This window comes from Rhagoletis pomonella, unplaced genomic scaffold (assembly GCF_013731165.1).
Source record: "Rhagoletis pomonella isolate Grant_MI unplaced genomic scaffold, Rhpom_1.0 Rhpom_scaffold_00001, whole genome shotgun sequence".
NCBI lineage: Eukaryota > Metazoa > Arthropoda > Insecta > Diptera > Tephritidae > Rhagoletis > Rhagoletis pomonella.
This window is the reverse complement of record NW_023458555.1, coordinates 54,538,441-54,565,166: the sequence shown is the minus strand read 5'-3', so window position 1 is coordinate 54,565,166 and position 26,726 is coordinate 54,538,441. Positions and strand designations below refer to the sequence as shown.

General features: G+C 38.2%; 1 protein-coding gene across 1 annotated transcript in view; it reads left to right on the top strand.

The window, feature by feature from the left end:
- Nucleotides 1-26,726, top strand: part of LOC118746241 (heparan-sulfate 6-O-sulfotransferase 1) — a gene marked incomplete in the record, with an annotated part of 422,361 nt that overhangs the window by 3,256 nt on the left and 392,379 nt on the right. Inside the window, 1 exon segment of the mRNA XM_036480072.1 lies at nucleotides 22,596-23,757. Within this exon segment, the coding sequence (XP_036335965.1) occupies nucleotides 23,572-23,757 (186 nt within the window).

Genomic DNA, 26,726 nt, shown 5'->3' with positions numbered 1-26,726 from the left:
ACTAACGGCAACCCTAGGAAGCGTGCAGCTTCTGCGGGGTTTTCCCATAAGGACAAGGCCGTTAGGGATGTCGGGTTTGCCGGGCATGCGAAGAGATGTTTCGAGTCATGTGGGGTCTCTCCGCATGCCGGACACTCATTAGGCACATCCTCACTCAGCCTACTCAGGTAGGAGTTTAACCTGCTGCAGTAGCCGGAGCGAAGTTGTGCAAGTGTGGTGCGCGTCTCCCGAGGCAGATGAAGCTCCGTCTCGTCAATGTCCGGGGGTGGTGTGCCTAGAACGGCATTCACAGGTCTAGAGTCAACATAACTCGAGACTGAGTCCCTGTGAATGCCGTTCAAGGCCTGTCTGTAGGCTGTCGGGTCCAGAGGTTGCTTAATGAACCTCTGGACTTCGTCCGTTAGTTCATATAGATGCCTCCTGACGTGCCTAGGCGAGGGCTCCTCGGCAAGCAGCTGTCTGCACGGGTGGCCACTTCTGTGGGTCCCGATCAGGAACTGCTTGCAGAGCATTATATTGTGCTCCTTTACCGGGAGCATTTGCGCCTCGCCGTGCAGGTGGTGTTCAGGCGTCATCAGGAGGCATCCCGTCGCTGTCCTCAGTGCGGTGTTTTGTGCGGTCTGTAGCTTCGTCCACTGCGTCCTACTAGTCCCAGGCGACCACACTGGCGCTGCGTTGTTCAAAACCGGCCGGCCTATTGCCTTGTATGTTGCCAGCAACGTTTCTTTGTCTTTGCCCCAAGTACTGCCGGCTAGCGACTTGAGGACCTTGTTGCGGCTCTGTACTTTATTGACAATAGCGGTTGAGTGCGCAGAGAAGGAGAGCAGGCTGTCGAAAGTTACTCCGAGTATTTTGGGGTTATTCACCGTCGGAATTGGTGTGTCATCGACGTGAATCCCCAGCGGTAGCCTGACCTCCTTCGTCCAGGTTGTGAACAGGGTCGCGGAGGATTTCGTAGGGGAGAGGGCTAGACACTTTGCAGTGAAGAAGCGAGAAAGTTCGGAGAGATAGCCGTTTACTTTCGAACACAGGTCATCAATTCCATTCCCAGTCGCCATAATCGAGCAATCGTCGGCATAGGAGACAATCGAGACTCCCTCTGGTGGTTGAGGGAGCTTTGAAATATAAAAGTTAAACAGTAGCGGGGAAAGGACACCACCCTGAGGAACCCCCTATTTTATTTTTCGCTGCTTACTCGTTTTGTCTCTGAACATTACCGACGAATGTCGACCACTTAGATAATTTGCCGACCACCGTTTGAGCCTCTGTGGGAGAGAGGAGGCCTCTATATCTTCTAGTAGCGTGGAATGGCAGACGGTGTCAAACGCCTTTGACAAGTCCAACGCTACTAGAATCGTTCTCTCACAGGGACGGTTACGGTTAAGGCCACGAGTTATCTGAGTGTTTATGGCGTTAAGTGCTGTTGTTGTGCTGTGCACTTTACGGAAACCATGCTGATGCTTCGCTGGGGTCAGGTGATTTGTGAAGTACGGGAGTAGCAAGGCCTCGAGTGTCTTCGCTACCGGGGAAAGGAGTGTAATCGGACGATACGAATCTCCTTTGTTTGCAGGTTTCCCCGGTTTGAGCAGTGGGACCACTCTCCCCACCTTCCAGATGTCTGGGATGATGAGAGTGGCCATTGACAAATTGAGGACCTCCGTTAGGTACGCTACCCCCGCAGGACCCAAATTTTTCAGCATCAGCATGCATATACCGTCGGGACCCATGGCTTTGGAGGCTTTCGCCTTCCCGATGGCCACCTGAACTTCACCGCAAGTGAAAGCAAGGGGGCACAATTTGTTGGCAGTTTGTGCAGCCTTCTGGTCACTCGTCGCTTGGCTTTGTCCACCGGAGGATGCAGTATGAACTGCCGGCTAAAATAGCTCGCGCATCGCTCCGGGTCCGACGAAGCATGGTCGCCGAAGGAAATTTCGACTCTGTCGTCGTGCTTCGTCGGATTAGACAATGACCTCACGGTTGACCAAAGCTTGCTCACACCAGAGGTGAAGTTGCAAGTCTTCAGATGCTCCTCCCACTTCTTCCGCTTATGTACGTTTACAAGTTGCCGAATCTCCGCGTTGAGATCCCTGATACGGGGATCTCCGGGATCGGCCTGACGAAGGCTATCACGCTCATTTGCTAAAACAGCCGCTTCGGCAGGGAAGTTTGGACGTGGGTCCGATATGCACCCTGCCGGTATGAAGCGGCCTGCAGCAGCAGTGATAGCCCTGCGGAACTTACGTTCACCGAGGTGGACGTCGGTTGGTGTGGGGAGCGATGTGAAGGTGTTTTCAGTAAACTCCGCGTAACCTTTCCAGTCAGCTTTAGAAAAGTTGACATAGGTCCGGTGTTTGGCGGAGGCAAAGTCGGTTGGTTTATCAATCGAGATGACTATGGGTAGATGGTCTGATGCTAGAGTCAGCATAGGTCGCCACGTTATGCTGTTTATCAGACCAGCGCTGACTATTGTGATGTCTGGCGAGCTACTGCAGTTACCCATAATCCTGGTGGGTGCGTCGTCGTTCATTGTGCAGAATGTCGAATCGTCTATCTGCTCAGCCAAGTCTGTTCCCCTACGATCGTTTGACAGGCTTGAGTGCCAAAGATCGTGGTGCGCATTAAAGTCACCTACTACCATACGGTTTTCACCTCTGAGGAGCGCACCTATATCAGGGTGATATCCTGCCGGGCAGCAGGTGACAGGGGGTATGTATATATTAAATATTTCGAGCTCGACATCGCCTGACCGGATAGCGATGCCCTGACATTCTAGGGTGGTATCCCTGCGGTCGATGTCTGCTTCGATAAGACGATACTGCACGGTGTGGTGCGTGATGAACGCTAAGCCACCACCATTATCTCGCTCGCGATCTCGACGGTGCACGTTGTACCCGGCACAATTCAACAAAGTTGAATTGCTGTGCAACTTCGTCTCTTGGACCGCAGCTATTAATATACCATGCCGACACATAAAGGCGGTAATCTCCTCAATCTTGCTCTGTAGCCCGTTACAGTTGAATTGGAGGAGCTTCATGTGGTTCGGGAGACGTGTTGTGATGTGGGGTGTGAGTGAGGTGTATGTTCTTGCCGCCGTTGGCTGTGTGTGCTGCTGGGGTGATTGCCTCCCTGTGGTGGTAGTGGGGGGCGTCGCAATTGATGTCAGCGACCGAGCAGCGCAACACGGGCCCTCGAAGTTCCCCGTCCAATCTCGCGTGGTGCGCAGACCTGAACATGCCCTAAAGTGGCACCAGCCAAGGCAGGTGTTGCACTTGACTGATGTCACATTACGGAATATTCTGGTCTGACATACCGTGCAGATTGTAGGGGGAACCAGGAGTTGTTGGCGGCGGCGTGTGGGTGGTGGTGCGGTTGTGTGTGTTATGTGGTCTGTGGTGGCTGTGGTATGTTGTTGTGTTGTGGCGACTGTGTGTGGTTGCTGTGTGAGTGTGTGGGGCTGCATGGGCGGACTATGGGTTGCCGTGGAGGCTGCTCTATTTGAGCAACAGGGGGCCACGTACGACGTGGTCCACTGTCTGTGTGTCCGTAGTCCCGAGCAGACCCTAAGGTGACTCCACCCCTCGCAGGCATTACACTTGACTGAGGTGGAGTTGTGGTGTAAACGTCTTCGGCATACACAGCAGGTGTATATTTCTGGCCCAGGGTTTGACTCGATGCCAGCCCTGAGTAGGAGAATGCGTAGTGAATGTTGCCCTATGGACGGACAACTTCTGAGATACTTCGCCGACCTAAACGGGGTCAGATCGCCGAAACAACAGCCCTTGGTCGGGTGAAACCCGAGTCATTCCGGTACGTAGAACCGGCTGTCGTGGGAATGACACGCTTCCTAGGGTTGCCCTTAGTGGAACTTGACGACAACGACTGAGATACCAACCGTCCTGAGCGGGGTTGTTATAGCCGCTACAACAACAACAACACGTCTCCCGAACCACATGAAGCTCCTTCAATTTAACTGCAACGGGCTACAGAGCAGGATTGAGGAGATAACCGTCTTCATGTGTCGGCATGGTATATTGATAGCTGCGGTCCAAGAGACGAAGTTGCACAGCAATTCAACTTTGTTGAATTGCGCCGGGTACAACGTGCACCGTCGAGATCGCGAGCGAGATAATGGTGGTGGCTTAGCGTTCATCACGCACCACACCGTGCAGTATCGTCTAATCGAAGCAGACATCGACCGCAGGGATACCACCCTAGAATGTCAGGGCATCGCTATCCGGTCAGGCGATGTTGAGCACGAAATATTTAACATATACATACCCCCTGTCACCTACTGCCAGGCAGGATATCACCCTGATATAGTTGCGCTCCTCAGAGGTGAAAACCGTATGGTAGTAGGTGACTTTAATGCGCACCACGATCTTTGGCACCCAAGCCTATCAAACGATCGTAGGGGAACAACCTTGGCTGAGCAGATAGACGTATCGACATTCTGCACAATGAACGACGACGCACCCACCAGGATTATGGGTAATTGCAGTAGCTCGCCAGACATCACCATAGTCAGCGCTGGTCTGATAAACAGCATAACATGGCGACCTATGCTGACTCTAGCATCAGACCACCTACCCATAGTCATCTCGATAGATAAACCAACCGACTTTGCCTCCGCCAAACACCGGACCTATATCAACTTTTCTAAAGCTGATTGGAAAGGTTACGCGGAGTTTACCGAAAACCCCTTCACAGCGGTCCCCACACCAACCGACGTCCATATCGGTGAACGTAAGTTCCGCAGGGCTGTCACTGCTGCTGCAGCTCGCTTCATACCGGCAGGATGTATATCGGACCCATGCCCAAACTTCCCTGACGAAGCGGCTGTTCTATCCGATGTGCGTGATAGCCTTCGTCAGGCCGATCCCGGAGATCCCCGTATCAGGGATCTCAACGCGGAGATTCGGCAACTAGTAAACGTACATAAGCGGAAAAAGTGGGAGGAGCATCTGAAGACCTGTAACTTCACCTCTGGTGTGAGCAAGCTTTGGTCAACCGTGAGGTCACTGTCCAATCCGACGAAGCACGATGACAGAGTCGAAATTTCCTTCGGCGACCATGCTTCGTCGGACCCGGAGCGATGCGCGAGCTATTTTAGCCGGCAGTTCATACTGCATCCTCCGGTGGACAAAGCCAAGCGTCGAGTGACCAGAAGGCTGCACAAACTGCCAACAACCTGTGCCCCCCTTGCTTTCACTTGCTTTCACAGGGTCTCAGTCTCGAGTTATGTAGACTCTAGACCTGTGAATGCCGTTCTAGGCATACCACCCCCGGACATAGACGAGACGGAGCTTCATCTGCCTCGGGAGACTCGCACAACACTTGCACAACTTCGCTCCGGCTACTGCAGCAGGTTAAACTCCTACCTGAGTAGATTGAATGAGGATGTGCCGAATGAGTGTCCGGCATGCGGAGAGACCCCACATGACTCGAAACATCTCTTCGCATGCCCGGAAAACCCGACAACCCTAACGGCCTTGTCCCTGTGGACAAACCCCACAGAAGCTGCACGCTTCCTAGGGTTGCCGTTAGTGGAACTTGACGACAACGACTGAGATACCAACCGTCCTGGGCGGGGTTGTTGTAGCCGCTACAACAACAACAACCAAGTATCAAATCGCTTCAAACTACAGTAGATTTTTTGGAATTCTATTTGTTGAGGGTGTTGCAAATTTTCTTCGATATAAAAATAAATTTTGTTCATGCGTTATACCATTTACATATGTAATACTCCTATATTGTCAGAAAGAGCTAGTTGATTTCGAATGCTTACACATTGAGAAGTAAGCTTACTAAAATTTGAATGAAAACGTTTTGAATTTTTCTAAGCTCTGAATAAAGTTTGAAAGTTTGATTTATATGGTTTTTGTTAAAGCATGAATCATGCTTTTATGAAAAAACTAGCAGACCCGGTGAACTTCGTCCCGCCCAACATTTATTTTTTGTAATGAAACATTTTGGTCCAACATTTTCACAAAAGTTCACTTTCATGATTTTCAGTGACGCATTTATTTTGAACTACTACTGTTTGGTGGTTATCAGAAGGCATATTTCCATTGCCGTCTTAAATAACCTAGCAAAAATGTATATGCATACAAAGATACGTAATAGTTTCAGTGAGTTTGAAAGGCGCCACGGCCCTTTTCAAATAGCCGTAGTTTTCTCTAAGAGTATGTGTGTGATTGTTTTGATATGTCTCCATACCATGTTCGAGTACTCTTCCATGCACATTTTCCTTGACATGTAGTATGAAAAATTCGGTTTGTATGGGAGGTGCCACGCACCCTTTTCCATTAACCGCAATTTTTCTCCAAGAGCATGCGCTTGTTTTCATATATCTCCTTACCATGTTCGATTACTCTACCATGAACACTTCCAGAGATATGCAGTATGAAAAATTCGATTTGTATGGGCGGTGCCACGCCCCCTTTTCCGATAACCACAATTTTTCGCCGTGTGTATCCGATTCCTTTCCTATATCTCCATACCCTGTTCGGGTCCTTTTCCATCAACATTTTCCCGGGATATTCAGTATGAAAAATTCTGTTTGTATGGGTGGTACAACGCCCCCTGCACCTAGCGGTATGAAATATACTTTACATCCGATTCTCATACCTACTATATATACACAAAAAGTTTCATAAAGATCGGTCGAGGCGTTTATGAGGAGTTTGAGCCCAAACACCGTGACACGTGATTTTTATATATTAGATAAAAAAAAATGTTAAGTCTAAAAACCTTGCAAATATTTAACAAAAATCACCATGTACCCGCCACTGCTCCCCACTGTGTGTACAGTGACGAGCAGAACTGTAACATGGTTTAACACTTTTTGTTTCAGCCACCGCTATATTTCCAAGTTCTAACGACTTTCATACTTTTGCTGTATATTCTTGTTGGTACAACCCTACTCTCTCTCTCATAATGATTTGAAGTCAATACAACAACAATAAAAAAACCAGCAGACACAAATGTAAATTAAGGCAGATGTTACAGTTTTGCACTCATATACTTTTAAGAGCTTTTTAACAATTTTCACGGAAAAAAAGAACTAATAACACAAAGTTCAGTAGTCTTTTGCCTGTTTCAGTTCCTGGATGTGCTTTGGCATACCTTATTTGTATCTTTGTAAAAATTCTGGAGGTATATCCTTAGTTTGCTTTCACAGCTCATGTACTCGATTTTACGGACTTTGATACTTATTAAGCTGTGCTTTTAGTTGATTTCGCAAATTCTCGATGAGATTCATGACCGCGGTTTGTGGAGGTCATTTGAAATTAGCAAATTTTTCCTTTTGTATCCAGTCTTTGCGAATATGTGCAGTGTGTTTTGGGTGATTTTTCAGCAGAAACTCTCATTTTTTCGACTACATCTTGAAAATTTTGTTGAAATATGAACAGATACTGTTCCTTACGCATAATGCGTACCAACGGACCAACAAAATTTTTGAAATACAACCCCAAACAATTAAGATCCTACCACTGTGATTCACAGTTTGCAGTACATGATGCGCTTGGGCTTAATTTGGGTCTTTGATCCAATACCATGCTCGGCCATCTGATTGAAAGCGATTAATTTAGTTTTGTCAGACCAAATAACCTTCAATTGAAACTTAAAAATATGTTTTTTATTGCATTCTGAACGGCCTAACATATCCCAATAGGCAACGGTTCGGTTTTCGTGCGATGCTGCGAAATGCTGCCACACTCGCACATGTATTATGATCAAATTTGCTTTTTTCTTCTTTATGATGCGTTTGCGCTCAATTTGGCAATTCTTCGCCTCGCTGTCTATTGATTTGCATTAAAGTTTAATACCTTAAGCGCTTCTGTAATAGTGGCTGCATCGCTACTTGCTTCTAAGTTCACAAGATATCGTACCGTAATATTTTTTAACAGACTTCCTTTGTCCTTGGGAACACTTTAGACTATATTTTTTCTAAGACTTAACATTTTTAAGTAGCAAATTCCAAAATTTTTTGCAACTTTTTAATGCGGTCCCGCCTTTCCGCAGTAAATCTATTATTTACATTTATGGTTCTTGATTAACTATGTTATTTACTGGTGATCACTTCTTCAATAAATTACGATATAGAAAAAAGTCATCTGACTTCCAACTAAGTAAAAGATAACTGTCAAATGCAAAACTGAGAGTGAGTGCAAAACTGTAACATCTGCCTTAATTTACATTTGTGTCTGCTAGTTTTTTTATTGTTGTTGTATTGACTTCAAATCGTTATGAGAGAGGGAGTAGGGATGTACCAACAAGAATATACAACAAAAGGATGAAAGTCTTTAGAACTTGGAAATATAGCGATGGCTGAATTAAAAAGTGTCACACCTTGTTACAGTTTTGCTCGTCACTGTATGTATTAGGGATGTTTCGAATGTCATATTTTTCACGGAATGCGAATGTTAGGAATAACATTAAAAAAGCTATAATCTACTTAACCCTGGAAGTACATTCTTACTTTTCGGCTTCTCGATTCGACGAAGAATGCAAATTCCATAACAATGAACTAGTGCTTAACCTATACAATGTTTTAGTCTACACCTTTTCCAATAGTATTTCAGAAAAACACAAATGTATTTCCGAAAACTACAAATGCTTTTCAGAAAAACTCAATTAATTTTCAGAAAAGGCCAAATGTGTTTCAGAAAACCTCAAATTATATTCAGAAAACCTCAATTGATTTTCAGAAAAGGCCAAATGTGTTTCAGAAAACCTTAAATTATATTCAGAAAAACTCAAATAAAATTCAGAAAAGGCCAAATGAATTTCAGAAAACCCCAAATGTATTTCAGAAAACCCCAAATGTATTTCAGAAACAGTCAAATGAAATTCAGAAAAGGCCAAATGTATTTCAGAAAAACTCAATTGAAATTCCGAAAAATGCAAACGAAATTCAGAAAAGCGCAAATGTAATTCAGAAATCATTTCCAGAACACTTTTATCTATGGACTTTTTATCATCACTCTTATGGCGTTTTCGTTTCTACAAAAAATGTTGCCTTCTCATCGCCCTCTTCTTAGTGTTTGTGCGTAGAGGGCAAAGAGAAGGTTGCATTTTTCGGTAGAAACGAAATCGGCATTAGAAAACATAATGGCTTTTTAATTCATATCCCGATTAACCCCTCACCCACTTTTTGTAATGGAGTAAAACAGGATAACACTTGTAAAAAAGCATATTTATTTAAATGAAATGTTTTAAATTCCAATAGACATATCCCGCGAGGCCAAAGCATAAAAAAAAAAAAAAACCGATGAGTGCTGGATAGCACGAGCGCAATCCGCAGTAGTAACGTTTTCTTTCGCTTGGCGAATTATTTCTTCCAAGTATTGCAGTCTCCTTTCTACTACTCCCGGTCCGTCGGTAGAAGGAATGCCCATAGAGTTTAGACATAACTTTTTAATTTTGCCCAAATATTCTCAATCGGATTGAGCATGGGCGAGTATGGACCCAAGCGCAAAAGGGTGGGCGAACCGCTACTGCCAACTACTTGCTCAAGCCTAGTATGGCAGGTTGCATTGTCGCACACCAATACCAGATCTGACAATGTGTTGCCCATGCTCGTCCACTTGTCTAACAGCTCTTTCACCCACTCACCCGCGCTCTCCTTCTTGAACGATCCGCGTCGTGTCTCCATGCACAACACACCTGAAATTCATGCCCATTTGTATCTTTACTTCAAAACTGTGTACTTAATTGTAAGATTATTTATGTAAAGTGTAAGAAAACAGTTTGGAAATCTACAACTGGATTTTTCTGAAATACATTTGTGTTTTTCTGAATTTCAATTGTGTTTTTTGAAATACATTTGGGGTTTTCTGAAATACATTCTGCCTTTTCTGAATTTCATTTGAGTTTTTCTGAAATATATTTGGGGTTTTCTGAAATATATTTGTGGTTTTCTGAAATTCATTTGGCCTTTTCTGAATTTCAATTAAGGTTTTCTGAATATAATTTGAGGTTTTCTGAAACACCTTTGACCTTTTCTGAAAATCAATTGCGGTTTTCTGAATATCATTTGAGGTTTTCTGAAATACATTTGGCCTCTTCTGAAAACTAATTGAGTTTTTCTGAAAATCATTTGTAGTTTTCGGAAATACATTTGTGTTTTTCTGAAATACTATTGGAAAAGGTGTAGTAGTCAAAGTTCATATTATATTTCAAAAAAAGTAATTTTGCTGCCTTTTCTACCACGATGCGATATCTTAGAGTCTCGTATATAAGGCCGGCTGCACTGAACAATTGCTCACTTGGAACGCTGGCGGGTTGAGCGCTCAAATATTTGCGGTCCAGATCTGTCAATTTGTCGTATTTTAGTTTTGTTTTCCACCAATCGAGAGTATTTTCACCCAGATGAGCTCGTTTTTCTTTAAGATAGGCCTCCAATTGAGCTTTGATTTCACATTTTGTAATGTCTTCAGACTTTACATCCGAGCCTTCGCTTTCGCTGGGGGAAATTATTTCTAGGTTGCTTATAAGACTTTTAGCAATACTTGTTGAATGCCCATCAATTTGCTTGATATACTACTTAACCGTTTAACGGCTGAAGCTATATTGTCCGTACCCTGGTTAGACAGACTTAGAGCCATTTCAACAATATTAGATTGAACTCTCTGCCCATGTACACATTCGCTTTCGCAAAACATTCGTATCATTTGATGCGAATGCGAATGTGTAAAATGATGCGAATGCAAATACATATTCGAAACATCCCTGGTATGTATGTATGTATGTTAGTGTCCGACCGAAGCTGGAACTTTAGCTGAAGCCGAGGCCGAATATTAGGTACTGTTCAATATTCGGCCGAAAACCCAAGCCGAAGTCGAACATTAAAATTAGCTTAATTAGCTTTTACGTTTAAAAATGATGGCTTATTTTTTATTTCGTAACAAATTATTTTTATTATTTTTTATATAAAAGGTACACCTTACATACATACATGCATACACTGGCGGCAAAAAGTATTGGCGCAGCGGCTTTTTTTCAATATATGCAACAATTTTTATACCCGAGCGCACTTGTGCACAAGGGTATATTAATTTTGTTCACATAACGGCTGTTTGTAATAACCAAAACGAATCGAGATAGATATAGACAAATGTATACATAAAAGATCAGGATGAAAAAAGAAATTGATTAAGTCATGTCTGTCTGTCCGTCCGTCTGTCCGTCTGTCCGTCCGTCCGTGTACACGATAACTCGAGCAAAAATTGAGATATCTCAACGAAATTTGGTATGTAGGTTTCCCTTAATCCAAGGTAGGTTGGTATTGAAAATGGGCGAAATCGGACTTTAACCACGCCCACTTCCCATATAACGGTAATTTCCAGAAATACGAAAACTGCGATATTTTAGTAACTACTGAAGATAATTTACTCAAAATTGATATTTACAATAATTTTTAGGCGAAAAATAAGAATATTATAAATTTTTGGAAAATGGGCGTAGCCACGCCCTCTTATGGTTACATGTGTATATCTTGGTAACCGCTGCACCAATTTCTTCCAAACTTGGCACAGTTGTTGGCCTTGGTACAGCATCAAAAATCGGACAATAACCACGCCCACGTCCCATATAACGGTAATTTAGAGAAATACAAAATCTTCGATAAAACAGTAAATATTGAAGCTAATTTATTCAAAATTGATGCTTGCAACAACTCTTTACCAATAAATACGTTTATGGTAAAATTTTGGAAAATGGGCGTGGCACCGCCCACTTATGATCACATATAAGTATATCGGTAACCGTTCTACCAATTTGTACCAAACTCGGTGTGGTTATTGTGCTTGCCACATATAAGCAAAACGTTGAAAATTATTGAAATCGGACTAAAATAACGGCCGCTTCTCATATAACGGTAAATTTCAGAAATGCTTGAAACTTCAATATTTCGAAATTGAACGACGCTAATTTACTCAAAATTGATCCGGGATTACCATCTAGCGGAAAGTTTCGGAAAGGTGAAAAAACATATATTTAATACTTGCGCCGGGTATTTAATGTTCGGTTCCGCCCGAACTTAGACCTTCTTACTTGTTATTCTATATTTTGCGCCAAATTCAGCAAATTTTCATGCAAATTTTCAACTTTTTAATGAGATTTTATAGAATTTTTTTGAGTATGCAGATTTGTAGTGCAATCAATTTTTTGCATACAAAAAAAAAACTTCGAAAATACTATATATGGCAAAAATGGAAAACACCTTCAACAAAAAAAAATCTCAAAAATCAATACGATTTTTGACTAACTCCGAACTTGCATTTCTTATACTAGAATCTAATGGGCTACAAAACAAAACAAAATCTGAATAAAAAGGACAGTGTAGTTGAAAACAAAAACAAAAAAGCAAAAAAGAGATTTGATCGTCTATCGGAGTGAAGCTGACCAGCTGTACTAAATAATTGCTCTCTAGTCATACTCGTTTGTGGCGTAGTTAAATACTTAAAAAAAAAACATGGAAGAATGCCAATAATGGAATGCGGGTATTTCCAATCTGGCGTTACGTGAAGCTCGTATGACAAATCGTTAAACACGGAATTTAAAAATTCAAACTTTGAAAAGGTTTTTCTAGATTTGCATAGCAAATCAATATAGGGGATATTTATCAAACAACCTCTGGACCCGCTTGTCGGTAGGTCCTGAACGGCATTCACAGGGAATCAGTCTCAAGTTATGTAGACTCCCGCCCTGTGAATGCCGTTCTAGGCACACAACCACCGGACGTGGACGGGACAGAAATTTGCCTGCCTCGGGAGACCCGTACTACAATAGCCCAACTTCGCTCTGGCTATTGCAACAGGCTCAACTCCTACTTGAGCAGAATCAACGAGGATGTGCCCCACCAATGCCCGGTACGTGGAGAGTCGCCACATGACTCCCGGCACCTCTTCACATGCCCTGAGAACCCCACTCAGCTAACGCCCCTGTCCCTATGGACAGCCCCTGTGGAAGTAGCACACTTCCTGGGCCTCCCCCTAGCTGAAATTGACGACAACGTTGATGGATGAACCGCCTCGAACGGGGCTTAGTAGCCGCTACAACAACAACAGGGGATATTTAGTAAAAGTATACTAGTGTTGGCAATGGCAAACCTCCGAGTGTATTTCTGACAGGAAAAACAGCTTCTCATAAAAATACAATCGCCGTTCGGAGTCGGCGTGAAACTGTAGGTCTCTCCGATTTGTATGACAACATCAAGGCGCACGCCACAAATCGGAGGAGAGGCTCGGCCAAACACTAACATATGTGTAAGCGCCAATCTATTATTATTATGATACTAGTGTTGGTAGTAGCGATTTAAAGATATTAGTGAACATTCGCACTGGATTGACGTTACGAAAAACAGAAAAGGATTTTGACTTGGGTTACAAAATTGCAAAACTTTTGGAATTGGACAAGACTATTTGTATACAAGTTTTTGTAGTAATATTGGAAATTTTTAATAGGCGTCTGACTCGCGAGCCATTTGCGTACGCGTTTACTCGCCTTCCAATACACACAGTTGAATCATTCAGAGTCATGTCGGTGTAACTAACACAGTTATTTTCACAAACACATCCAAACCGACTCACGAGTCAGACGCGCAGTGTATACCGCCTATAAAGTTAATTTTTCAAGTTTTTAAATGTAGAAATCTGTTTTGCTTTAATGTAAAATTCTTTTCTGCTTAATGTTTAACTATCTGACGTGGCGTTACACTACTAAAATTTCCACGAAAAAAGGTTTTGTTAATATTTTTCTTTAAAGAATTTTTAACGGGAAGAAAGCGTGCATTTTATGTCGAACGTACTTTTTATTTTGGCATCAGCGCCACATAAATACAGGTTTTCCAAACCTAACAAGACCATTTTTAACAAAAATGTTTCTGCTTTCCAATATATATTCAGGCCGATTCTGAACAGAAACTCCCCGGGAGTTTTCTCTCTTTTCACTTTCCTCCTATCATGAATAAAAATTCCTTGAGGAGTTTTTATATTATATGGCGGAGTTGAGCTCTTAAAAAAGTGCCAAACAGCTTTTTCCAAGTTCGAATTTCCTCCTCCCGAAAATTCGGGGAAAATGCTACTCCTGGGAGTTAATTATTGGTGGATTTCTTTCTTGGGAGTAACAAATTCCCGGAGAACGAACTCCCCGGGAGTATTAAGAATTGGCCTGATTATCAAAAGCAGTCGAATCGGCCTATAAATACTTTAGATATAGGACTTTTAATTTTTTTGTACGCGGTGGACCTTTCCATGGAATCGCCCATATATTGACACTACGAAGAACAAGTGGTTGATCTAAATATTCGTTTATTTCAACTTCGAAAGTAGTTTTAGTTTTCGCTTTTCGTGTAAAATCGTTTGCAGATTTATCATGAAATTCCCAAGGTTACTAGGATCCGATATCACAATTGGTTCATGAAAAGTGTCTTCATTGTCATTAGTATAGTGTTACGAAAATATTGAAAAATTGTTCTTTTACATTATTCCAATTTATTTGCGGTAAAATATTTCTTTTTAATCTTAAATCGATAAAAGTAGCAGCCGTATATTCTTCACTTTTTAAATTATTAACACTTCCAACTCGTCTGTTTCGGTAGTTTATATATTTTTTTCAGTCATGGCTACTAGTCGAATTACTATAGATATACATACATACATGATTCATAAGAACAAATGTCAAGTGTAGCGTCAAAAAAGAATTTCAAACTAGGCAAAACCTGAGTTATATACGCCCACTCGTCCGCTGTCAATGTATTTATAGTAGGTACAACTCTCAATAGCAAATAATTCCTGATAGGATTTCAAATATCTGCTGGCTGATGCACTTCTATGAAAGCGGCCAAACTTGCAAGAAACCAGCAAATGGGGGGAAATTGAGAGAGCACAAGTAATTTTTAAGCAAACAACAAAACCGACTTCTATTCTCTTATAAAAATTTAAGATTATCGTTAATTTTTTCACGATCCAATTATCGGATCTAAACAGTATGTGACCACCCTTGAGGTACCACCTTTCCGATGAAGAAAGAACTATCGAAATGGGTTAACGTGGTCCAAAGTTATGCGGTAATATACATAAAAAAAAAATATTCCGACGAATTGATAACCTTCTCCTTTTTGTGAAGTCGGTTAGAAAATTACAGCTGAACTTGAAAGTTTGACTGGATTTTTACTGGATAAATTTTTTCGAGTAACTATTTGCTTTATTCGACAGAGTCTTCATATGTCATGGTCAAATATGCACGTGCGACATACTGGCTGCGTTTCTTTATACATTCCGGATAATCCCATTTCACAGCCGGAATAAACAGAATGCGTTTGAAATGTACGTCAACATATCATCAGGAACGTTCTAAAGAATAAATAAACAAAAAAGTTGATTCCAAACGTTCAGAATGAATAAAGAAATGCAGCCACTATGAACTGGCACTATGATTCACTAACACAAGGTTATGTAATTTGCGACAGTCCAAATCTGACAGATTTGTATTTTGGAAGTAGGAGAAAGGGGGAAATGTGATCGCCTTTTGCGAAAACGGTAGTAGAAAGGTACTAAAAAAGTGCGCAAAGTATACAATTAGAAGTAAAATGTGTATTATTAATTCCATGTGAATTTGCGATATATTTGAGTTTTTAATGGAAATACTAAACAATACGTAAACATATAGATTTTTAATTTAAGTTACTCCCCGATAATTCAGATCAATAGAACTTTTTACGCTCATTTCAACCATGCCAATTATTTAGCGCAAGTAAAATATAAAGACGTTTTAGAAGATTAAAGTTACATTTTTTGATTTTTTTAATATTAATATCTTATGAACCACATAGCTGATTGTTTTCAACTGAGATTGTTTTTTATATATTTAAACCAAAACCACTAAAAACGAATAAATGTTATTTTTTTCATGAAATAACCTTTTTGGAAAAAATACATGATTAATGGTAAATAAATGTATATTATTTAGAAAGTACAAGCTATTATCTTTAATGCGATATACATATTTTATCATGATCTACTTTTGTGTATTAAGAATTAAGTGATAATAAAAAAAATATATATAAACAAAGCAAATAAACTCTTATTGGTATCGTTGAAATCAGCGTAAAAAGTTCAAATTTCAAAAATCACTACACTAAGGGAAAATCCGCGTTGTAATCTTCAGAAAAATTTTATGAATTCACTGAGGGAAATAACGCATAGTAAATATGAATAGTTTTTATTTTATCGTTTAAAATTGTTCGTATTTAAAAATAATACTTCCATAAAACGCACGCGTGGTGTTCATTCAAAGTCAACATTTGAATACACATTTACATGTCTGGCTGTAGCTGAGTTCGCGAAGATTCTTGTCACAATTTGCTAATGTACAGAGGGTCAGGGTTCAAATCCCATTACAGGCAGCAAGGAATTTAAATATTTTTTTTAACTTAATTACGAAATAGCAATCGGTAAGTGCAAAGCGCTTCATTTTAATATGGATGTATTTGAATTGAATATTTCTATACTAAAGACTAAAATTTTTATACTTAAATGAATTACGAGTTGGGTTGGTGCTCTTTCATAAGCGTAGAGTACATATAAGTACAGTGCCGTACAAAATTATTGACTCTCTCTTTCATCAGATCACAATTCCTAATCAGATCTTTTAGAAAAATTTTGAAAATGTAGCTTTTGAGCAAATTAATAAAGTGCAAGTTTGAAGTTGCTAGCAAATTTCGTTGATTTTTAGCATTTTTTTTTTTTTGCTGACAGTGTCTTCCATATAAAAAGAATTATCGACCATAGTTTGTATGGAAGGATCTCTCAGTAAAAACAATACCAAAAATCAACTAAAATTTAATGGGCTGCAAAACTTAACTTTAAAAACTTTTATAAAAGGTTTGATTAGAATGTTGCAAATTTGTATGCAAATTTATTGAATTTTCCCCAGTTTAGCACAAAGGTTAGACATTTTTTTTAATGTTTTTTTTGATATATTTAGTGTAAACTGTATTTTTATAAAGAATAAAAAAATGTTCATGCATTGTGAAAAATTCTCTGTGCTTTAGTTGTGATAATTTGTTTTGTTTTGTTGGCGTACGATGTAATGATCCCATGATCTCATAATTTTTTGTTTTTGTTTTTGTCTGTCAAAATAAAATTAGACTACCTCCTTTCGCACGTCGCGAGAGACCCTCCCTAAAGTGTCCCGATTTGGCAACAGAGATATCTGGCAGCCCTACCCTTGTATGATGTGACACATGTCGCTATCTTTTATAGTACATTTGCAGTCCTTTAGTATGTACATAAGTTCAAATTTAAAAAAAAAATGTGTACAACAACAAAAAATTCTTTATTAAAAATTCTTAGAAAACTTCTAAGTATGCAGTTTTATGGCCTATTAAATTCTAGCTTAATAAAGTGCAAGTTTCAAGTGGCTAAGCATATGCGTTGATTTGTGATATGTTTTTTGCCGAAGGTGCTATTATTTTCTTTCATACAAAAAAATGTCGAACGTATGAATATCGTCGTTTCAAGTACAAAAACGCCTAAAAAACGAAAAAAAAAATAGATTTCCTCACACAAGCTCTTGGCTCAATCCTTATCCATTCGTCCTAAAATATACTAACCATAAATGCTATTCCTTTATAAAAGAGAGATCCATTTAAAATATAAGTGTTTTTACTCCTGAAAACAATTTATGCAACCTCACATACGCGCATTTGCATTATCTTGATACGAGGTGTTGCATTTTTTTTACACGACGATATGTATTTACATATGTAGGCATTCCATACCAAAACGATCGGGTTTCACACTTCGTGTGATTTGTTTAAAATTTTAAGGGCTGATGCATAAACATAATTAATAAATAAATATGAAACTTGAGCTTGATTAATACATTTTTAAAACCTTTACTGCACAAAAAGAAAAAAAAAACGATCAAATATCCCGAAAACGGCGCGAGGAAAAAATTCGAAAAAATCACACATACATACATCAAAATTCTCTATGAAAAGAGATATTAAAAAATTTTATTTTCTTGAAAAATTTTTTACATAAAAATTTTTTGATACAAAATTAGTTTTTGAAAATATGCCATCTAAAAATATATTTAAGTGTAGTATTATGGGGTGCACTCTACAATGATTTGAGTTATGAATTTTTTTTACACCGAAGGTGAGTAAAATGAATACATTAGAAATTTACAATTTTTTTAAATTTTTTTTTGAATTATTTTGAGTATGCAGTCTTACAGCCCATTAAATTTTAGTCATAAAGTGTTACTGCAAAATTGCGTTGTTTTTTAATATTTTTTACACTGTCGGCTTTTTGCATTTTTTCTTATGGAAGAAAATGCGCAAAACTGTTTTCAAAGAAACTTAAAAAACATTAACGCCAGGTTTGCAATCGCTTAAAACTTGCACTTTATTTTACTAAAATTTAATGGGCTACAAAACTGCATACTAAAAAAAAATCTAAAAAAAATTTAAAAAATTTGTAAATTTGTAATGTACTGATCTTACTCAACTTCGGTTAAAAAAAAATTCATAACTCAAATTATTGTAGAGTGCAATACTAATAATACTATACTTAAATATTGCAACACTCAGAGGCTACCACTATGATTTAAAATTTTTTTTTGAGATGGCATATTTTCAGAAACTATTTTTTTTAACAAAAAATTTGTGTGTGAAAAATTAAAAAAAAAAAAGATTTTACAAATATTTCTTTTCATAGAAAATTTATATGTATGTACTTATGTCTAATTTTTTTAAATTTTTTTCGCCCCGTTCTCAAGATACTACTAAATCGATTTTAACAGGTCTATTCTGCACATTACCGAAGATTTTGTTACGAGTTCTTGTCTCCGCGATTCTAGGTACGTTGGTAATGCGGTTAAAATATTCAGCAATTCAGCTATGAAGAATGGTGGAATTTCGGCATTGCATAAAAGGGTTTAAAATTTGACAGGAACTTTACCGGTTACAACATTTTTATTACCAGCGCAGAATAGACCTGTAAATCATTAGTGTTAATGTAAAAAATTATTGCAGTAATTTTTGAAATTTAATGCAAATAAAAATTACACTAATATTGATAAATTACTGCTTCATAAAATTTTAATGCTTAAATTCTGAAAAATCTTTTAATGCCTAGTAGAAGTCAACACAATGGTCATGAAAAATTTTAGTGCATGTGCCTTAATATACATATATCAACTGTAAATTTATGTACATAATTGTTATTGTGGAATGTAATTATGGTTAATTAATTATTATGTGTATATTGAAACACATACGTCTGTCAAGTTAGCAGAAAACTCAACTACGGTATGTAGTACTAACTTGACACCATACTCCTAGTCGATATAATTGAGATATTGGAAATACTATAACAGCATTAATTTTTTTGTTGTTTATTTGTTATGGAAAGAAAAAATTTTGAGCTTTCGTTTTTTAGGAAATAATGGTATGTAGTGCTAACTTGACACCATACGCCTAGTCGGTAGAATTGAGATATTGAAAATGTTATTTCATTTCATTTCATTTAACGGCATTAAATGCAGCTTTTTTGTTGTAAATTTGTTGCGGAAAAAAATTGTAGCTTTCGTTTTTTAAGAAAAAATGGTATGTAACGCTACTTGATATTATACACCTAGTCGATAGAATTGCGATATTGAAAATGTTATAACGGCATTAATTGCAGCTTTTTTGTTGTAAATTTGTTGCGGAAAGAAAAAAATTGTAGCTTTCGTTTTTTAAGAAAAAATGGTATGTAGTGCTAACTTGACACCTTACACCTAGTCGATAGAACTGAGATATTGAAAATGTTATAACGGCATTAATTGTAGCTTTTTGTTGTAAATTTGTTGTGGAAAGAAGAAATATTTAGCTTTCGCTTTTTAGGAAAAAATGGTATGTAGTGCTAACTTGACACCATACACCCAGTCGATAGAATTGAGATTTCCAATATGTTACTATGCCATTAGATGTAGCTTTTAACTTTAAAATTTGTTGTGAAAACAAAAAATTTGTAGCTTTCGTTTTTCTGAAAAAAATTGAGTTGACCCTTTTTCAAACAAAATTTAGTATGTAGTGCTAACTTGACACCAGGCCCCATTGACGACAGAATTGAGATATTGAAAAGGTTACAACGGCATTAATTGTAGCTTTTTTGTTGTGGAAAGAAAAAATTGTAGCTTTCGTTTTTTAGGAAAAAATGGTATGTAGTGCTAACTTGACACCATACACGTAGTCGATAGAATTGAGATATTGAAAATGTTATAACGTCATTAATTGTAGCTTTTTTTGTTGTACATTAGTTGCGGAAAGAAAAAGTTTTAGCTTTCGTTTTTTAGGAAAAAATGGTATGTAGTGCTAACTTCACACCTTACACCTAGTCGATAGAATTGAGATATTGAAAATGTTATAGCGGCCTTGATTGTAGCTTTTTGTTGTAAATTTGTTGTGGAAAGAAAAAAAAATTAGCTTTCGCTTTTTAGGAAAAAATGGTATTTAGTGCTAACTTGACACCATACACCTAGTCGATAGAATGGAGATACTGAAAATGTTCTAGCGGCATTAATTGTAGCTTTTTTGTTGTAAATTTGTTGTTGAAAAAAATTGTAGCTTTCGTTTTTTAAGAAAAAATGGTATGTAGTGCTATCTTGACACTATGCACCTAGTCGATAGAATTAAGATATTGAAAAGTTACAACGTCATTAATTGTAGATTTTTTTTTTTTTAGCTTCCGATTTTCTGGCAAAAAATTGAGTTGACACCTTGCCCCACCGCCTATTAAATTGAGATAACATACTGGATTTCTCAATGCTATCGACTAGGTGCATGGTGTCAAGTTAGCACTACATACCATTTTTCTTAAAAAATGAAAGCTACACATTTTTTCTTTCCACAACAAATTTACAACAAAAAAGCTACAATTAATTCCGTTGTAACCTTTCAATATCTCAATTCTGTCGTCAATTGTGTAAGGTGTCAAGTTAGCACTACATACTAAATTTTGTTCGAAAAAGGGTCAACTTAATTTTTTCCGGAAAAACTAAAGCTACAAATTTTTGCTTTTCACAACAAATTTTAATGTTAAAAGCCTCAATTAATGGCATAGTAACATATTGGATATCTCAATTTGTAGTGTCAAGTTAGCACTACATACCATTTTTTCCTGAAAACGAAAGCTAAAAATTTTTTCTTTGCACAACAAATTTACAACAAAAACTGTATAATTAATGCCTTAGTTAACTTTTCCGATTTCGAAAAGTGTAGTGCTAACTTGACACACGCCAAATACACACTCCCTGAATATGGGTCGAGAAGCGCTAAAACGCGTAGGAGGGAAAAGGAAAACTTATTTTCGCTTTTTATTTCAACGGCCGAAGTATGTTTTATTTATTTATTTATTTTTGACAGTCATTTGACCTATGTATATTCACATATATACTAACATTTGTAATATATATTGCAAAATTAATCTATATATATAAATGTGAATGTCTGTTTGTTTATTATCTTATAACTTTTGAACCACTTCACGGAACCGCACGAAACTTTGCACAGTTATTTGCTTTTACTCCGGGATAGGGGCATGGTTTTGTTTGCAAATATGGTGCCAATTTTGCGAGGGGGCGTGGCACCTCCCATAGGGCTGCAAATTTTTAATCAGCTATAACTTCGGAACCATAAGTCACATGAACTTGAAATTTGGTATGCAGACAAATCTATGGTAGATGCTTACAGTAAGGTTTATATAAATGACTTTGTTGGAGGGCGCGTGGCATATCTCATAGAATTTTTAATCAGCTCCGGAACCATAAGTCACATAAAATTTAAATTTGGTATGTAAACATATCAATGGTAGGTGCTTATAGTAAGGTTTATATAACTGGGCAAAAACACCTGCAGTGCCAAAAAATTATTATTGCATTTCATTCCATAACACCCAAGCTATACAGCTGTCGTACCATATGCTGCTATCACGGCTGTAATAAAATAGGAGCAGAGAGTATAACATCTTTACATACTGTTTTTTCATATTTGTATAAAGACGTGGGGTGAAACCCGCGGGTAAAAGCTAGTATACAATAAAAATTAACTTAAAGCTTAATATATGTAAACTTTTTACAATTTTCCTTCTAAGCTATAAAATAGTTTACGTATAATTAACTAAGATAGCATGTTCTCGATGCTGTCGGGATGGACATGATTCCAAGAAGTACCGTAAATATATTACGTGTAGGACATGCGGTCCAAGAGTATAATTTCCAGAGCCGCCACAACTGGGCGGTTGTAAGGACTGGTATATGCATAAGACTAACATGAAAAACATTACGAAAATTTCCAGTATGCAGCTCTCAAGAAAAGCAAAAAGTCCATATAAAATGACGTACAAGAAATGGCTAAGAAATTTTCATGTGTCAAATTTTCTAAAGGCAGTGCGCAGTTCTTAAGAAATTTGCTCCGCTTTCTACTACACTTTTCTAAAGTTTTTTGTGAAAAACAGCACAAGGCAACCCACTTTAATTCTATTATCAAATCGAGTTTCCAAACAATTCTAATCGCTAACTTTTTGTTTCTTTATTTACAGGATGCGTCATTTTCCAGTAGATTCTATTTTCAACCGTTTTTAAATTGTTTTGCTAACAACAGTTTTTGTGTTCGTGTACTTGTGGCGCATTGTTGAGGTAAACCGAGAAATTGACGTGAATAGTAAAGCTCTCCGCCAAACAGGCGCAACACGTCAGATGGCATAAATTAGCATCGCCTAAATTGCCCTGAGCGGATGACTGCAAATACCAAAACATCAATAAACCCGCATTGAACCCCAATCCACGAAACTGCAAACACCCGCACATACATCGATGCCTACATAGACGCAGGCGCCCAGAGCGATTGTTGAAAGCGGGCAAACGTTTATCATGCTGCATATTTCGCATTCAGAATTTAACATCACCATCAGCGGTGCCAAAGTTGATTACTACGGCGACCTCGTCAGCGGCAGTGTGGCTGGAGTAAGCTTAAATCGCATTTGAAAGAGTGGAATTTTCTCAGTACAAGTGGCAACGTGACGACGTGAAAGCTTCGTTAGCATCGTATTTCGGAAAGCGTGCTGAGGACTTAATCCCTTTACCCATTCAACAAACACACCTCGCCCCCCGCATTGTTGCCATCCATTGAACCAAATATACATCCGAACCCAAACGCCCACCGTTATTATCGCTGCAAGCACAATTCAGTTTTCCATTATACCCATTTAACCTCTTTTATTTGAATTTACTGTTCCATTCGTCTCGACTTAAGCGCCGTCATTCGCATTCGCAGTTTTTCTTAAGGGGATTTGTTAAAAAAGCTGGCTATAGCGTTCCCTTTAAACCAGTCAGCCACTAGAACGTTACAAGCGCATTGTCCACACAAAAGTGCTCAGCGAAGGATTGGAAGCGGGGCACTGAGAGCTAGAGAGGAGCTGGTTGTGTTGGCGGTGCAGTTAGCAGCTGGCAGCCATAATTTTTTGTTGGTGTAATAAAAATCGTCGTACACGTAATTCGTGTTGCTTATGTCGGAACATGCCAATAGATATGCAAAAAAACGTCTCCGTACAAGTTGATAGTGATTTTGCTTTACTTCTGCCTAGCGGTGTTTACGAGATTAAGAAAATGGAACCACGCTCCAAAATACGAACAATTATTTTATTCTGCCTATTTTTGGCAATTGCTGGTATTATTGGATTCGGATACTTCTGTCAAGATCAGGTAAGCGATAATAACAACAATCTCACAGATAATTTTAAATAATATTTTGCAGTACGCTTGGTAGGCTAACGAAAACAAATTTTTTAATAACCACCCTGGTTTGAGGGCATACAATTTTGGAAGGGAGGATTTTGGCCAAATTAAAACTTCTGTCATGTCGAATCCCTGAAAACAGCCAAAATCGCTTTTTCTTGTTTGTTTAGGACCCGATTTAGAAGTGCGACTGACTTCGAAAACGTACAGCTGGAAAGCATTTATACTTTTTGACTACTTTATTTAAACTGCAACAGTATACATTATACAAAACCCCAAAAAATATATATGATATTAACTAACTACGTATGACATTAGACATTAGTAAATATGCTCGAAAAACAACAAAAAATGTATTTAAGTACCGTTTAATGTTTTACGGACGGAATTAAAAATTGTATATTTTCAGTGCTGTTAATATATTGATTTAGTTGTCTTTGTTTTACTGTTATTAAAAATAATACGGATTATATTACACTAAAATATGAATACTTAATTTATTTTCAAAAAATTTTCCAGTTAGGTTAATACTTTTAAATGGAACCAATGGAGCTACTAAATTGGTTTTAGTGGCGTTGAAGAATACCTAAAAGACACCTAATTCCTGCATATATGTATTTCGAAAATTAAAAAAAAAAAAATATGATTGTTCAGCTAGGTTAACAGCGCTAAGCTAGCTGAAAACCACATTTTTGCGAATTTCGCGGAAACCAATGGAGCTACTAAATTAGTTTTAGTGGCGTTGAAGAACACCTAAAAGACACCTAATTCCTGCAAATATTTGGAAAATTTAACGATGGGTCAGCTAGGTTTACGTAAACCTAGCTGACCCACACATTTTTGCGAATTTCTCGGAAACCAATGGAACACCTAAATTAATTTTGGAGGCCCTAATTAACACCTAAAAGACACCTAATTCCTAGCTAATTTTTATTGATTTTTGGCGACTTGGGTCAGCTAGGTTTATGGACGTTACTTTTAATCTCTTTAATAACACCAATGCCTTCCCGTAGAGGCAAATCTTTGATTTTCAATAAAATTGTTGTATCCAAGCAGATGCAATGTTTTCTTGTTATTATTTGTAAACACTTCTTTAGTTCGACGAATAAAAAAAACGCCTAAAAAATGCTCAAGAAAAGCCAATTTTTCTTAAGCAGTACGGAGTTCTTAAGAAATTTGCTAATATGGTTTCTAAAGTTTTTTGTGAAGAAAGAGTATTATTTCGGAAAGAAAAATTGAGACTGTGAAATATGTCAAAATAATAGCAATTTTTTTCTTGACCGTTTTCTTAAGAGGTCCGTACTTAACTTTGTACATTGAAATAAGCAAAATAAGCATGGTCGTTAAAATTAAGCTTGGAGACCCTGAATAAGAAAAATAAGCAATTCCAAGCAAAAGCTTAAAATTTTCGACCCTGCAGCTCGTTTCTGTAACAATGCTCTACCAAGGCGAATTGAGATATGAATTCGCCGCCCTGTTCTCTACTGCTAATGAGTAGTAGAGAATGACGTATATTCTCTACCAGTAGAGAAATAATCGGTATAGAAGAGTTACAGAAACGAGCTACTGGTCATAACTAAAAGAGTTGTGACGATGCTTTGTTTTTTTTTTTTTGGGGGTTACCCTGTTATGCGATACGAAAGAGAAATGCGATGCGATAGGACAACGCCACTATGTATTACTTACGATGAATTTGTGCGAATGCGAATCATTCGTTTTCGCATCGAATTACATAGTAATTCCCCTGGTTTTTTATTAAATATTTAATACAATAAAGTGCCTTAAAAATTGCATCACTAGAATAGGCACAGCAAGGGTAGCATCCTTACATACATACATATGTATGTGTATGAATAGCAACGTTAATCAAATTGCCCTCAATATCTTTTAAAGCATATGAAAATGTTCTTCATAAAAGAGCAACATTTGGTAAAAAAATTGAGGACCTCGCAAACCCAGGACTTTGCAGGCGATTTGCTGGGGACAAAATTAAATGAAGGGCAAATATTATTGACAGATCTATCTGACAGTCTGTGCACTAGCGTGGACCGAAAATCCGCTTTTTTAGAATTTTGATTAGTAATAGCAAAAATTTGGGTTATTATGCTCTAAAAAAAACCTGTGTGAAATGTAAAAATTTTTGGTCAATATCCTAGTCAAAGTTCAAGTACTACAAAATTTGTTTTCTTAGCTAACTTCGATTCTCTACAAAAAAGGTCCATATACCAACTTATTTAGGACTAATACTTTCGAAGATTATTACAATTTTAGTAAAAAAATGTATTAATTAGTTTTTATTTTTTGAGCATATTGAACTTTGGTCGACTTGGGCGAGCCTAGGATATTAACCAAAAAATTCCAAATTGCACACAATTTTTTTAAAGCATAATGAACCATATTTTTGCTTATTACCAATCAAAATTCTAAAAAAGCGGATTTTCGGCGCACGCTACTGTGCACAGTATCTTATAAAAAAAAACATGGAATGGAACCAAAACACGGTGAAGCTTATACCGTGCGAGTTCTGCTTCTTATTGTCTTCATCCTCACCTTGAGCTCACCTTAAAAACACGACTAGAATTATAGCGCACGCCTCACATATTTTGGAAGGAGGACTAGATAAAAATATTTTAAAGAATATTCTCTGACATTAACACTTTAAAAATAATTTCATTGAAATGTTGGACGTTGCATATTTTGCAGCGATAGGAAATGTTGTTTCCCATGTATTTTGTTGTTGTGTGTTTGCAAGTTATGGAATCCATGCAATCCGTGCTAGGTGCAATGGCTTTGCAAGATTTGAAGAATACCCCTATTATGTTTGTGTAATTCTCGTTTTGTGGAAGCTAATTTGGTAACATTTTATGCGTTGTTGACACACTTTTGGCAAAACGTTGAGACTGTTCGGCGTGCTATGTTTTTCATTCAGCGCACAT